Consider the following 13,473-nt stretch of genomic DNA (forward strand, 5'->3'; position numbering starts at 1 on the left):
TACTAGGACTATACTAGGACTATACTAGGAGCATACTAGGACTATACTAGGACTATACTAGGAGCATACTAGGACTATACTAGGAGCATACTAGGAGCATACTAGGACTATACTAGGAGCATACTAGGACTATACTAGGAGCATTCTAGGACTATACTAGGACTATACTAGGAGCATACTAGGACTATACTAGGACTATACTAGGACTATACTAGGAGCATACTAGGACTATACTAGTGTACTTTTTTGAGTAAATTTCAAGCGCATTACCCGAGCAGTTACATCCACTTTTTATCGTGAACTACACACAGGTCACTATTACGCGCATGCGCGATATCTCTAACTAAAAACTTCCGGTTTCCAATCCCGCCTCTTCCCCCAGCCAATAGCAGCGGCTGCTGACTCAGGGTCAGGTGACCGGGGGCTGCCTGGGCGTGGCCGCGCTGTTATTATCAGGGCTGTGCGGCGGTCAGGTGACTGTACTCGGCCCGGGGAACCATGAAGCTCCTTGTCGTGGTGTCGTGTCTTCTCGCTGCCGGTGAGTTTATCCTTGTAGTGTAATGGCCGCGCACTGCTCGTGGCACATCACTATGTATCTGTGTGCTGCAGGATTACCGCAAGGCTTGTTCACACTGCAGGCACCGTGCTGGCGTTTTCTGGTGTGTGAGCAGTGTTCGGGCAGACGAGGCGGCTGCGCTGCACTTCCTGCTTCCTTGTACTGATTCTTCCTAATGTCTGATCCATTACAAACGACGTTTATGTATTTTACTCTCATGTCACCCGGATGTGGGTTCCCTTTCTTATTGGTGGGGATCAGCCTCAGAGACCCTCATGGACCCTGGTTATAAAGAGTCTGTAGCTCCAGTTTGGATCCATAATTTTTTTTATTACACCAAAAATTTGTAGCTGGAAGGATGAAAAATGTAACATTTAGACCAAAGTTTAGATGTAAATCTGATTGTCCAGAGTGTGGATGTTCTTATGACCTCCCCTATAGCTGGCTTTGTGCTGCCGCACCCTGCTGGGGGTCTCCATGAGTGGCTTTTGTGCTGCGGTTTTTAGTTACATCCCTGGTGGGGGCTTCCATTCTGTTTAGTAATTTAAGATTGAGCAGGTGACAATTAGTGCCAAAAGACCCCCCCGCTAAAATACAGTGCAGCCCACTGGGCTACTATCAGGGTATCTTATAATTTGCCTCCCTGATGTCTGATCGGCTCCTAATGGAAACTTCTGGCGCAGATTTTAACCTCACCCACCGATAAACATTGGTGATACGTTTCAGAGAATGGGACTCCTCCAAAATCGCAGTGCAGTACTATAATAAGGACCACAGAAGGGAACAATCTGAACCACAATTGAACCTACACAGTGTAGGAAAAAAACTTGCCAATATAGTTCTCCATCAAAAATAAACCCTTCCCCAGAGAAGGAGCTCCTTGTTGGTTTTTAGAAGCTCACCTTTGATGCTGTGTCTGTTGCAATGTTCCTAATGGATCTTTGCAAACAGATGTTTTCTTTGATGTGCGAAATTGGGGACAGAGAAAATAAACAAACCTACAAGACAATGGAAAATGTAAAAAGCTACCCAGCACTAGAGTATCGGCTACAGACAGACATAAAGAAGCGAAAGAATACATGTGCTCCCTTGTATCACAATGATGCTTGGAGTCCCGTTTCCTGTCCTGTAGTGGGTCCGTGAATGGGTTCAGTTTCCACATTTTAAGTAGGTGTTGTAAAATTTCATTAATTTAGCTGCTTCTCTCCCCATCGGATCAGCAGGGTTTTCACATTGGAAAGTATCTTTAAGGAGTTTACTCTTCCCCCTGAGGTAGTGGCAGATGGGGTGAGTGACCTCTGGAAACTCCCCTAATCCACAGAATGTGGCAGTTGTATGGAAAGGGGTTCTGTGCTGATATAGTGATGTGTATAGTGTGGCCCCGTTTGTATTGGTGATCTCTGGTTATGTGGCCAGGAGTCCAAGAAAATGTTCCCATGTGTAGCTCTCCACTAGATTATTTTTTTTTTTTACTTTTTGTCTTTACCTGGGGAGACCTTCAGAAAAAAAGTTGCACAAAATAAGACCAATCCCTGCTCCAGTATAGGATCTCCTTTTCCCATCATACCATGTTGTGACTTACACTGTGGGGGTTGCAGCTGAGTCACTTGGTGGTGTCAGAGGTTATGTCTGTATCTCGTGACTGTTCAGACCGGTGATGAGCTCAGTCATCACATGCACCGTGTGTGGCGTCATCCATTGCCTGAGATTTTGTGCTGTATAAGTAATTCTGATAAGTGTCCCTGTGTTTATGTTGGTGACAATGTAAGAACCCGTATAGGAGTGAACAATCCAGGCTGCGTCTGAAGGCTGCCATCACATGATCTGTTTATCTCCGTGTTGAAACTGAGTCAACAAATTCCACAGCAAATACAAGTGACCTCTGCCTCAAACACACGGAGCAAGATAGTTATGGGGGGTGTTGTTACCAAATTGTTGAAAGTGGGTTGGGATGATAAGTTATCAAGGTTTTGTCTGGTGTCTGTTTGGAGAATCTAGATCCCTTATGGTTGTACAGGGAATGTAGTGTTTACCTACCCGTGTCCTCTTGTCTGGGGTAGTCCTTGACACGCTCTCGAGAATACTCGTTCTTCACTTCTGCAGAGTAATTGTAGATTATGTGGAAATAACCTCTGGCACTATTATACCTTGAATTGTAGTTTTGTATATACTCAAGTTGTGCTTTTTTACGTTCACTCATTTCCTGGATGAGGTGTCATCTGATACTTTGTTCTTCTGCCTTTTATTTGGTCATGGGATTTTGACCTCTCTGGTTTTCATTGAAGCAAATCTTTCACCAGGCCTTACCCTCATAAACAGGTGCTGAAGCAGGTATAAACGGCAAATTAATGTAATGTATCGCACCAGCATAACTGATACCAAATTGTTTAACCCCCTCACATCTGCCATGGGGCTCTTTGCATCCTATTTGCACATGCTCCGGGCAGATAGATACAATACACGCGCTATTGCCATGAGCGTGTACCACTGCGTGTTTACTGACTGGAAATAAAAGTGGATATTACCCAGAAACACAATTGCATAATGATATTTTATAACATAGAAACATTGCAGAGGACACCAGAATTGTTACTAGGTACCACAGTTCTCCCCTTCAGATATGAACCTCCTCCAGCTGGTCAGCTGAAGGCGGAAAGCAGAAGGAGCTTTTCAAAAGTACACGCACCCCCTGCCTCTGAACGTGGTAATGGTGATGACCATTGACACTGTCCATAATTATAAGCCTATTTTGGCAAAGGGTTTTTTTTTTTTTTTTTTTTTTTTTTTTTTTGAGGGGGGTGGGTGGATAGAGACTACAGCAAATCAGCATATTTTTCATTTTTCAGCATAAGTTTATCCAATAAAATTATTCACATTAAAATAAGTCTCGCATGTCATGAACAAAACATAAAGATATTCCAAAGATATTGTTATTTAAAGAATAAATCTGGTAATAAGAGTATCAGGAAATATTTGTAATTGCATTGCTTCCCTCTAATGTGATATAAATGATCTGTTCTATGAATATGTTATCCATCTCCCATAGAGATGAATGGAGCAGAGCGGTCATGCGCCGCCGTCTTCTCCATTACTCTGACGGAGCATGGCACCCATCAGACCCCTTGTTTTCATCATGATCTGTGGGGGTCTCGTCACCAAGACCCACCACCGATCGGCAACTTGTATTTGGGGGGAAAACTCCTTCAGAGACAGCGGCTGCTGCTGTGTCTTATACTCGCTGCCTGCTGGGTGTTGGAACACAAAACTGGTTAAACAGGGAGGACAGGAATCGGACTGATACTACTGAGAACTTTCCTAGCAATCTCTTGGATTCATTTTCCTGTGGATAATACCACCTATATGGAATAAGAACAGCAGCCAAACATGGGTGACGGGCCAGAAATACGGATGCCTTGCATATGTCTAGGACCAGTGACCCAGCCGCTAAATCATGGCTCCTGCTTTTTTATAGCCTATCGCCTCAGATGCAAAACACACTTGTGATTTTGTTTTTTTTCCTTCACAAAAAATGTTTAACCATTTTAACCACTTTCTCCTCTTCCCTTTTATAGCTGCAGCAAAGCCATTATTTGGCACAGAGCAATGCGCCAATGGCCCCAAGGTGTGGTGTGTCAATATCCGCACTGCCTCTCAATGTGGTGCCGTCACACACTGCCAGCAGAATGTCTGGAATAAACCTGTCGTGGTAAGTTTTCAAACCTTTTTACTACCTATGTTTAAAGAGGTTTCCCCACTAAGGCAAATTGGGCCCTATCCAGGGGATAGGGCCTAACTTACTGATCAGTGGGGGTCTCAGTGCTGAAAACCCGCAGATCGTGAAAACGAGGGGTCCGCCCAACCCCTCGACACTCCATAAGACCAATTGATTAGACGGCCGCACATAACCGTTCTGCTCCATTAATCTCTATTGAGCAGAAAGGTAATGCGCAGCTGTCTGCCCTATTAGTCCAAGGAGTAGCGAGTTGTCCGTAGGACTGCTACGTTTTTGCGATCTGTTGGAGCCTTAGCCTTGGTGTACATAGTCTTAGGTTTTTTTTGCTGATCACTTTAAAGCTTTGCTGTGGATACTGTTTCATCTATATTTACTTGACCAGGAACTTAAGAAATATATCCTGTAAATGAGAGAAGTTGCATGAATAAGATTACACAATCCATAGAAGTCCATGAATATATATTTTCCCAAGGTTGTTACAGCTGTTGGTAAAGGAAATGCTGATCTTTCTTGGATGGGAAATTAATTTACTTAATTTCTTCTAAAATTAAAAACTGTTTGTTTTTCCTTCAGAAATCTGTCCCATGTGAGCTCTGTAAAGAAGTGGTGACTATAGTGGACAACTTCTTGAAAGACAACACAACGGAGGTACGTGTAAGGGGTTGTGCTTATTCCTAAAATACATATATTTTTTAAGTCCTGCTTGTTAAGGATGTTTACTTCTGATTTTATGTATTGAAGGTGTATATGTAAATGTGTTCCTTTTAGAGTGAAATCTTGGCCTACTTGAATAAGGCTTGTGAAGTCATGCTTCCAGACCCTTCACTGTCCGCTGAATGCAAAGATCTCGTTTCTCAGTACTACCCAATCATAATGGACCTCATTAAACAGGAACTGGTAACTTTTTTTCGTTTGTTTTTCTGTTTCTATGTGTCTGATTCTCATTTAATTCTGTAAAATGATCTTGTTATTTGTGTTGGCATTTTATGTTTTGTTTTAAATTTCTCATGCAGGATAATCCAGCAGTGGCTTGTTGTGCGCTCCATCTTTGCACTTCTATGCAGCAACACTTGGCAAGTATAAAACAAAAAGAACAGTTGCTCTCCAATGAGATCCCAGAGATGGTTTACCCATTCATGGCAAACCTTCCACTGCTTCTCCCACCCCAAGAGAAGGCTACTGAAGCACCCAAGGTAACCATCTACGAATAAACAAAAAATTTTTTTTTTCCCCTGGTGCTGGGAGTTTCTTTCCAGCAGCTTTAGTGTAAGATGTTTATGCATTGAGTACCATGTTCCTATGATTATAGCTGATCACTATTGGAGCATCAAGCGCAAATATCCAAAAACACAATCACAGAAACAAGGTTGCAGCAACCTTAAGGAAACTCTCTAGTCTACAGCCACAAAATAAATACATTTTCTTAATTTCTTTAGCACAATATTTAGTAATATTGATATATATAAGTAGTTTGAGAAATATAACCTTTTATTAGCTACAGGTTCCTGAATTTGGTGACTGTCATGTGATGGACATGCAGGTGCACAAGCGGTTATTTTTGCATAGAGCAATAGGAGCTGTGTGCTACTAATGGCTCGTGCACTTGCGTGTCCATCACATCGCCACAGACAGATTTCTATTCACTGGAGATCTAGCAAGCGGAGGTCTAGATAACTGTAAATTGTATAACTTTTCACTACACAAACAATATCAGATATTTGCTGAAAGTGGACAACCCCTTTTTAAGCTTTTAAAATTCATTACTAAAATGCCTTTAATACAATATTGAGTGATGACTAGCTTGAGCAGTGTATACTTTGTAAATTGGCAATGCTAGATCTCCAAAAGTAGAGCTGATGTGGGAAATAGGGTATCATTTCAAGAATCAAGACTCCCAACAAAATTAAAAATAGTTACAAATTTAAGGCACCAAAATGATTGTTCTCCAATTCTAATGGTATGGAAATGAAAGTCCTAAGTCCATAACAGATCATTCACAACAATCCTCCCCAAAGTCCACAATATTACTTATCTACTACATGCATATGGGCCAGATGTTTGTGGTTTGGGTGTAACTGTGTGCATGTACCTTTTAGGGTTTCTGCCAGTGTATTGCCAGTGTATTTGCAGTGTAACACTGTAGCATTGCAGCAAAAACCTAGTGCCCCTTGACTGCAGTACTATAAGGTTTAGTGGGGGCTGGCTCCCTCTCCACTTTGATGTGTTCGCTACACAGTAGTGGAAGCAGGTGATAAAGTAATACTAAAGCTGTTTTTAATTGAAACTTTTTTTTTTTTTTTTTTTGGTTGTCCCTTCCAGAATGTTGATGTTTGCAAAGACTGCCTGCAGCTTTTTAATGATGTTCAAGACATGCTAAAAAGTAACTCCTCCTTCTCCAAAACGCTGGTTGAAAACGCTCTGAAACAATGTGATAATCTTGGAGGAGGCCTGAGTGAAATGGTAAGTTTCTTGGGTATATTCTTAACTGGGTGAAAGCACTTGTCAGTGCTGACTGGATGTGAAACCCTGGTTCAGTTTCGCAAGGAATAAATTTGATGATAAATGCATATTTTTTTTTTATTTTTTATTTTTTTTCCTAGTGCAAGACTTACATTAATCAGTATGCGGACCTCTTCTTACAAATGATGATCCAAATGGTAAGTAAGATCATTCCCTACATTGTCATTGGTGGGATACTTTGCCCTTCGCCCCTCACTAACAGATCCTAGAGCCAAGAGTAGAATCTGTAATATTTCACTTTTAAAAGCTTCTACTTGGTTCATGTCCTTCACTATAGTCGTGTGTGACCTTGTATTTTTGATGTATGAGAAGTGGCCGCGTATATCTGATATGTCCTTTCTTTTTGGTGCTGGTCCTTGTGTTTCTGATCAGGATCAGGTATGTGAAATGCTTGATGGTATTTTAAACTGCACACTAAAAAATAAGCTTTAAAACTTGTGTGGATTTTTATTGGCAAACTAACTGTATAGTGTGAGTGTAAAAATGGTTTTTAAAGGGTTTTCCGGCCTCCCAGTTGCAGCATAGCAGCGGTGCTAGAACCCTTGGCGGGGCTTAGGCGGGTCCAGATGGAAGTGTCAGGGAAATGAGGACTGCTGGTAGTGGGAACCTGATCTAGAGCCTCCAGCTAGATCTTAATAAATGCACTCAGGTCACTATCATGCAGCCAAAGTAAATGAACCCTTGGTCTGAATTGGGAGCAATCAAGTTGTGACTAATTCTAAACTAGGTTAATTTGTGAGGAGCCCACTACCAAAAACCATTCCCTACTGAACACTGCTCCTCACTGCTGTTTCTGGTAATAAAGTTTTGGTAAACTTTTATAACTAAAGACTGGTTGAATTACTAACGTCTATTTTCTTGTATCTCTCGATAACAGAATGGTCTATTGGTCTTGACCTGTTCTGTGTGTTGGACCAACTTTTTTTGGTTTTGATTCACAAATATTAACATAAAATACAAATCAAAAATATTATGGTCATAATCTATTATGTTCCAAATGGGTTTCACAAATCACATAAGAGTCCAGTAGGATAGGGGCTAGCTTGCTAATCATGGGGGAGGTCTCCGTGATGGGCCCCCCATGGATCATGAAAATGGCTGTCCATTGTACCCTCATTGGAACATAAGATGAAGTAACCAATCGCACTTACCTCCAATGGTGGTACAACGGACCCCTGTTCTTGTGCTCTGTGGAGAGCCCCCACTGATAAGCAACTTTTTCCTATCCACAGGATACAAGCTAATTTGGCTAGAGAACCCCTTTAAGGATTAAACCATTAGCCATTAGTAACATTACAATCTCTTGTTAGTCACAGATTAGGCTTACCGTACAAAGGCAGAAGTTATATCGATCTCGTATTGTGTTTTCACTTTTCTAGGAATAATGAGGCTTTTGCTTTGTTTCTTCAATGATTGGCTGTAGTTATAACACCACTATGTAACTTTTAGTGTGTGAATACTATACATTTTTGTTCTTTTCAGCCCTCACAGCAGATTTGTGCTACAGCAGGCCTGTGTGTCCAGGAGAAGACTACACCAATGGTGGCTCTCACTCCTGCCAAGGTTATTGTTCCTGCTGTGAAGCTTCAGCCTGCTATCAAGGTAAGTACTGGTCACCATATTTTTCTCAAATGCATCCAGTGACAGGTTCCCATAGAGCGTTTTTAAATGCCATCCTGCTTTCAGCTTAATAGTTTACCTCACATCCATATAAAATCAACTTTGTTCACTTACCTGGCATGCAGCTGTGAGTCAGAGGGGGCATGGCCTCCTCCCCATGGCTTATGTCTCTTCTCACCATTCAGCATTTTGTCATATGACCAGGCTGATGTTATTGAGAGTCCTTCACACCCTAATGTTTTGGGTAAATTATTATTATTGAACTGAAAAAACAGGTTTACAAACTTAACAGATGTTGCAGCCATGTATAAAAACTATTGAGGGGTAAGGGCAATACTGAGGTGTGACGTAGTAGTACTTCACACGTAGACTGCGGGTGCTTGGAGAAGGCTCACGGGCTGAGACCTCTCCATAGTCGGTAAGCATCTTCAGCAAAGCTGCTGACTGCCTTGAAGAGCCAGTGGCGCGTGCACGTCGGGATCTACGCTCCCTATTTGTGGATCACACAAAGACCTGAGTCTCAGTCTCATTTCACACAGTTTATTAAAATGTGCAATTTGCACGTTGTAATAGATGGTGTGGAAAATCTCCTCCATGTACTGTCATACTGTAGTACCCTACCTAAGTTGGCGCCAGAAGATTGAAATTTATTTTTTTTGTAAATGTGTGAAGGCCATAAACTCTAAGCCCAAAAGAAAATGTCGCAAATGCATTTATTTACCAAATTAATTTCCTGCTTTCCAGTACACGGCATGGAATAATAAATGCAGTTTCTATTAAGAGCAATTTGTTACACAGAAAACGAGCTTTCACACAGCGCTTTAAATGGAAAAATTAGGGACTTTTTGAAGGTGGGGAGTGAAAAATGGAAAAAGCGTGGAACCTGCTATTCAAATTAACCCACAAAAAAAAAAAAAAAAAAAAATTGCCACGTAAAGCTCAACTAAACTCTGAATTTTCCTACTCTTAAGATTACAGAGGAGCCTAAGACCTCACCAACCTGTGAAGTGTGCCAGGTAGTCATGGCAAAACTGGAGGGCATGCTGGAAAAGAATTCTTCACAGGTATGTTACTGCCTTACAACATGAATCTCTGAATATTTTCTTTCAGGTGATCATGTTGGACACATGGTGTGAGTTACCTTTGCAGAAAAGTACTTTCAGACCAATCACATGCAAATTTTGAGAATTAACTTTTTTATGAAAAGTAATATGCCCAGATTAAAACTCAAAATATCCACTATTTACCACTATAACAGTCCCCTAAAAATAAATGGGTTTGACTTGCCTCCTTCCCCTGCCGGTCACCAAATGTGCCTATTTTATTTTTTTCTATTTCTATAGGAACACATAAAGGAAGCTCTTGAAAAGGTCTGCAAGGTTGTTCCTTCCAAATATCGGCAGCAGTGCATCGATTTTATTGACAGTTACTGTGATACAATTATCAAATTGTTGATTGAACAGATCACACCCAAAGAAATCTGTCAGGTCATAGGACTTTGCAGTTATGGAGCGCAGAAGATGGGTAAGAAGTGGTCTTATGATTTTCATCATACTTCTCTAAAAGATTTTTTTTAAGAAGCCTGTGGAGTGGAGACTCATTTAAGGTGCTTTGTACGTTTGGTGTAATGTAACTTTTTATAACTCTTGACAGTGAAACTGAGCGAAGCAAATATTCAGTCTGGTGCCTACTGTGAGGTCTGCAAGATGATGGTGCAATATATGGACAAGCTTCTGGAGGATGATGTCACTCAGCAAAAAATCAAGAAAGCTTTAGAAGTGGTGTGCAGCTACCTGCCCGAGAGCATGTCCGCTGAGGTAACCAATTAGGATTAGTCTTCTTATATGAATGGCAAGTCGCTCCATGTGCTTGTGGGAATTCTAGGACAGAAGAGGGAAAACTGTTCTAGTTGTCCATGGAAACTAATCAAAGCTTTGGCTTACATTTTCTCACAGCTGTAGAGAAAATGAAAGTGAAGCTCTGATTGGTTGCCATAGGCAACTATAACAGTTTTGCTTTGATAATTTATGATCTATCCCCACTGAGTGGACAAGTACTCCATGAACCCCACACCATAAAGCAGTCCCCCAATTGCTCCTCCAACCATTTACCTCGCTGCTCCCCATTTCATACACCTTCAGTTCCATCCTATGAATCCCTTCCAGATCCTCCCTCCACAATGTTCCTCCATGCCTTGGAGCCACGTTGCAGTTCAGTGATTCTATGGAATACTGCAGCCAATGCAGCGGAAGTGTGTACACCACAGCTCACTACTATGCTACTTCCAATTCAGTGTCTAATAATTTCCCTTCCTTATTATGGAAAGATTAAAGGGGGTGTCCAAGACTCCTTAAGAAAATAAAAGGTGGCCGGGAGGGAGCTGCTTAAAAAAAAAAAAGTACTTTCTTTCTACGCCCTTTGGGTGTCCCACGCTGCTGTCGCTCTGGTCCACGCCATGTAAACAAACATTGCTGCGGGAGCAGTGCTGGATTCGGCGTCCGGCAGGCCAACGCCAGCCACACCCACCAGTCCCCATTCACAGCATTGTATATGTGGGACGAATTGTTGTTGGGTCTGGCCGGAAGCTGAATCCAGCACTCCCCCGCGGCCATGTTTGTTTATATGGCGTGTGGGACACCGGAAAATAAGTCTATTTTTTATTTTTTTTAAAGCAGCCCCCTTCCGGACACCTTTATGTTTTAGTCTTGGACATCCCCTTTTAATAAAGAAATTTAAAGTCGTATCTTGTACATGTCTAATAACATCTGAAACATAATCACTAGATCCTTCAAAACAAATGTACAGCATAGATTTTGGGGCGAGCTCTGAAAGAACTTACTCTTAAATGTGAAGGATGCATTAATGCTCCCCTTGCTCGTTACAAATAAAATATTGATTAATATTCCTATTGCAGCTGATATACAGAAAAATCCCTGCTGTTCCTTTCAGTCATTTATGAGCTATGCAATTATTAAAGGGGACGTCCTATTTCTATGACTAGATCAGTCTCCTGACTATGAGGTTGTTTTTCTTTAAGGGCGACGTGTGTAAAACTACCACTGCCTGGAACAGTCACATGTGTCTTTGTTTGATATTTGTTACCTATTTGTTAATCTTACCTGTGGCTTTGCTTTTAGTGCCGTGCCATTGTCACCAACTATGAAGAATTGTTAATCCAGCTACTTCTACAAGCATTGGACCCAACATTTGTTTGTGAGGTAAGCTTTACACGTCAAGATCTTGTACTGCCAGGTTCACAATGATCCTCTACTTCTCAGTATGTAATGAAATGTCGCCTGGCTGTCTAGAGAATGGAATAATTCACTTTCCTGTTTGTTAATAACCCAGAGAACAGGAGTAAGTCTTTCTAGTGGCTATAAAGAGATGATGGAAAAACCTGCTCCTGTTCTGTGGGGAGTTTTGGCTCAAAATAACTGAAGACCTAAAGCAGTGAACTGGCCCTACAGTCCATCTCTACTAGTATACAGGGTGGTACCCCATGCTTAATGGCATGAGATACAGGGGTGGCTTTTATGTAAAACCCCACAGCCCTTGTACATCACCCCCCCCCCCCCTCCAACAATACCCAGAACCTGTTTGTCCTGAATATCAGGTTGCTTGTAGTTTTGGGGACTAAATCCTGCAGTCAGAATCACATTGTAACCTATTTTGCTTTCTTACAGAAAATGAGTCTCTGCTCTGCTGCACAGAAACCACTTTTGGGAAGTGAAAAATGCATGTGGGGGCCAAGTTACTGGTGCAAAGATATGGAGACAGCAGGAAGATGCAATGTAAGTGATGGTTTTGGTCTCAATGCTACTTTCAATTTTGTTTTGTATGTATAGTGGACATGCTGCCAGGGCCCAAATAATAATTGTATTACAATACATATTCTTATAGTCTCTCTAATATATAAAATCTTTCATTTTCAGGCTATTGAGCACTGCAAGCGTCATGTGTGGAACTAAACAATTGTGCCCAGATCACGGAGCGTGATGGAGGACTGCACCCAACTTCTTGTTTTTGTCTTTCTGCAGACCAGGCCCTGAGAGTACGGGGAGAATGTTAAGTTTGTGAAGAAAAATAATGACTTGATGTACATATTCATTCTTTAGAGATGATTAGGAAATAACATTTTTTGCTTTGAACAAATTTGGCAGCAAGTGGAATCAATGGGTAGTAGCATTAGATCAGGCTTGTCCTTCACCATAGCATATTACAGAACTGTTGCTACTGTACAAACTGTCATCTCCATGCATAACTATCCTTGGACCTTTAGAATTATTTTTTTTCCACCTCAAATCTCAGTTTTGCACAAATTTGCCTTGTTTTGATGTGTTTTTTTTAATGGTATCTAACTGTAAATGAGATGGCTGTAGAGGTTAACATCAATCTAATCAAGCAGAAATGAATGAGCATTACTCGTGTAGTACAGTAACCCTTGTGACTATTCATGTACGGTTACTTGTACAGTACCAGTTTGTGGTTTAATACTTTTAAAAATAATTTTAATGCTTCTGTATTGTGCTAAATACAAGAGTTAACTAAGGATTTTCTTCAACTACTGTTGACTTTGAATAAGACTTGGACGGTATAGAATTACTGTTTCTTGCACTAAAAGGTAATAAAGGCTAATATTCTACAGTCTCTGCTTCTGATTTTTATATTTTACAATGACATCTACTGCTATTGTACATTTGGGTTTTGACATGTGGTAAAATTTGTAACATTGGCACATACAAAAGTAATGTGGACATAATACTGAATCTAACAAAAGCTGTGCACCATAACTTGCCTGCTTACAGTCCCTTTCATGCTGTGTCCCTTTAACACTGGCAATTGAGAGATGTAGGTCTAGTGTTGGCCATACTTGGACTGGACTGGGTACAATGCACCATGGGAGAAGGGCAACAGGAAAACCTATAGGGAATCAAACGGAAGACCAATGAGTGCAGCCTTAGAACTTCTGTTACAAATACGGATCACGCATTGCAGTGTAAGCAGCTGTGGTAACATTTTTCAGAGCTGCTTACTTTTCCAGAAA

General features: G+C 41.2%; 1 protein-coding gene across 1 annotated transcript; it reads left to right on the forward strand.

The window, feature by feature from the left end:
- The first annotated feature begins 378 nt into the window (after positions 1-378).
- On the forward strand, positions 379-13,073 carry PSAP (prosaposin). Its single transcript, XM_072131078.1, has 14 exons — positions 379-538; positions 4,129-4,262; positions 4,863-4,937; positions 5,058-5,186; positions 5,303-5,482; positions 6,609-6,749; positions 6,890-6,946; positions 8,292-8,411; positions 9,401-9,493; positions 9,773-9,953; positions 10,083-10,246; positions 11,567-11,647; positions 12,113-12,220; positions 12,362-13,073. Exons 1-14 carry the CDS (start codon positions 499-501, stop codon positions 12,395-12,397), a joined length of 1,539 nt encoding a protein of 512 aa, XP_071987179.1. The 5' UTR covers positions 379-498; the 3' UTR covers positions 12,398-13,073.
- Positions 13,074-13,473: the final 400 nt, after the last annotated feature.

This window comes from Engystomops pustulosus, chromosome 11 (assembly GCF_040894005.1).
Source record: "Engystomops pustulosus chromosome 11, aEngPut4.maternal, whole genome shotgun sequence".
NCBI lineage: Eukaryota > Metazoa > Chordata > Amphibia > Anura > Leptodactylidae > Engystomops > Engystomops pustulosus.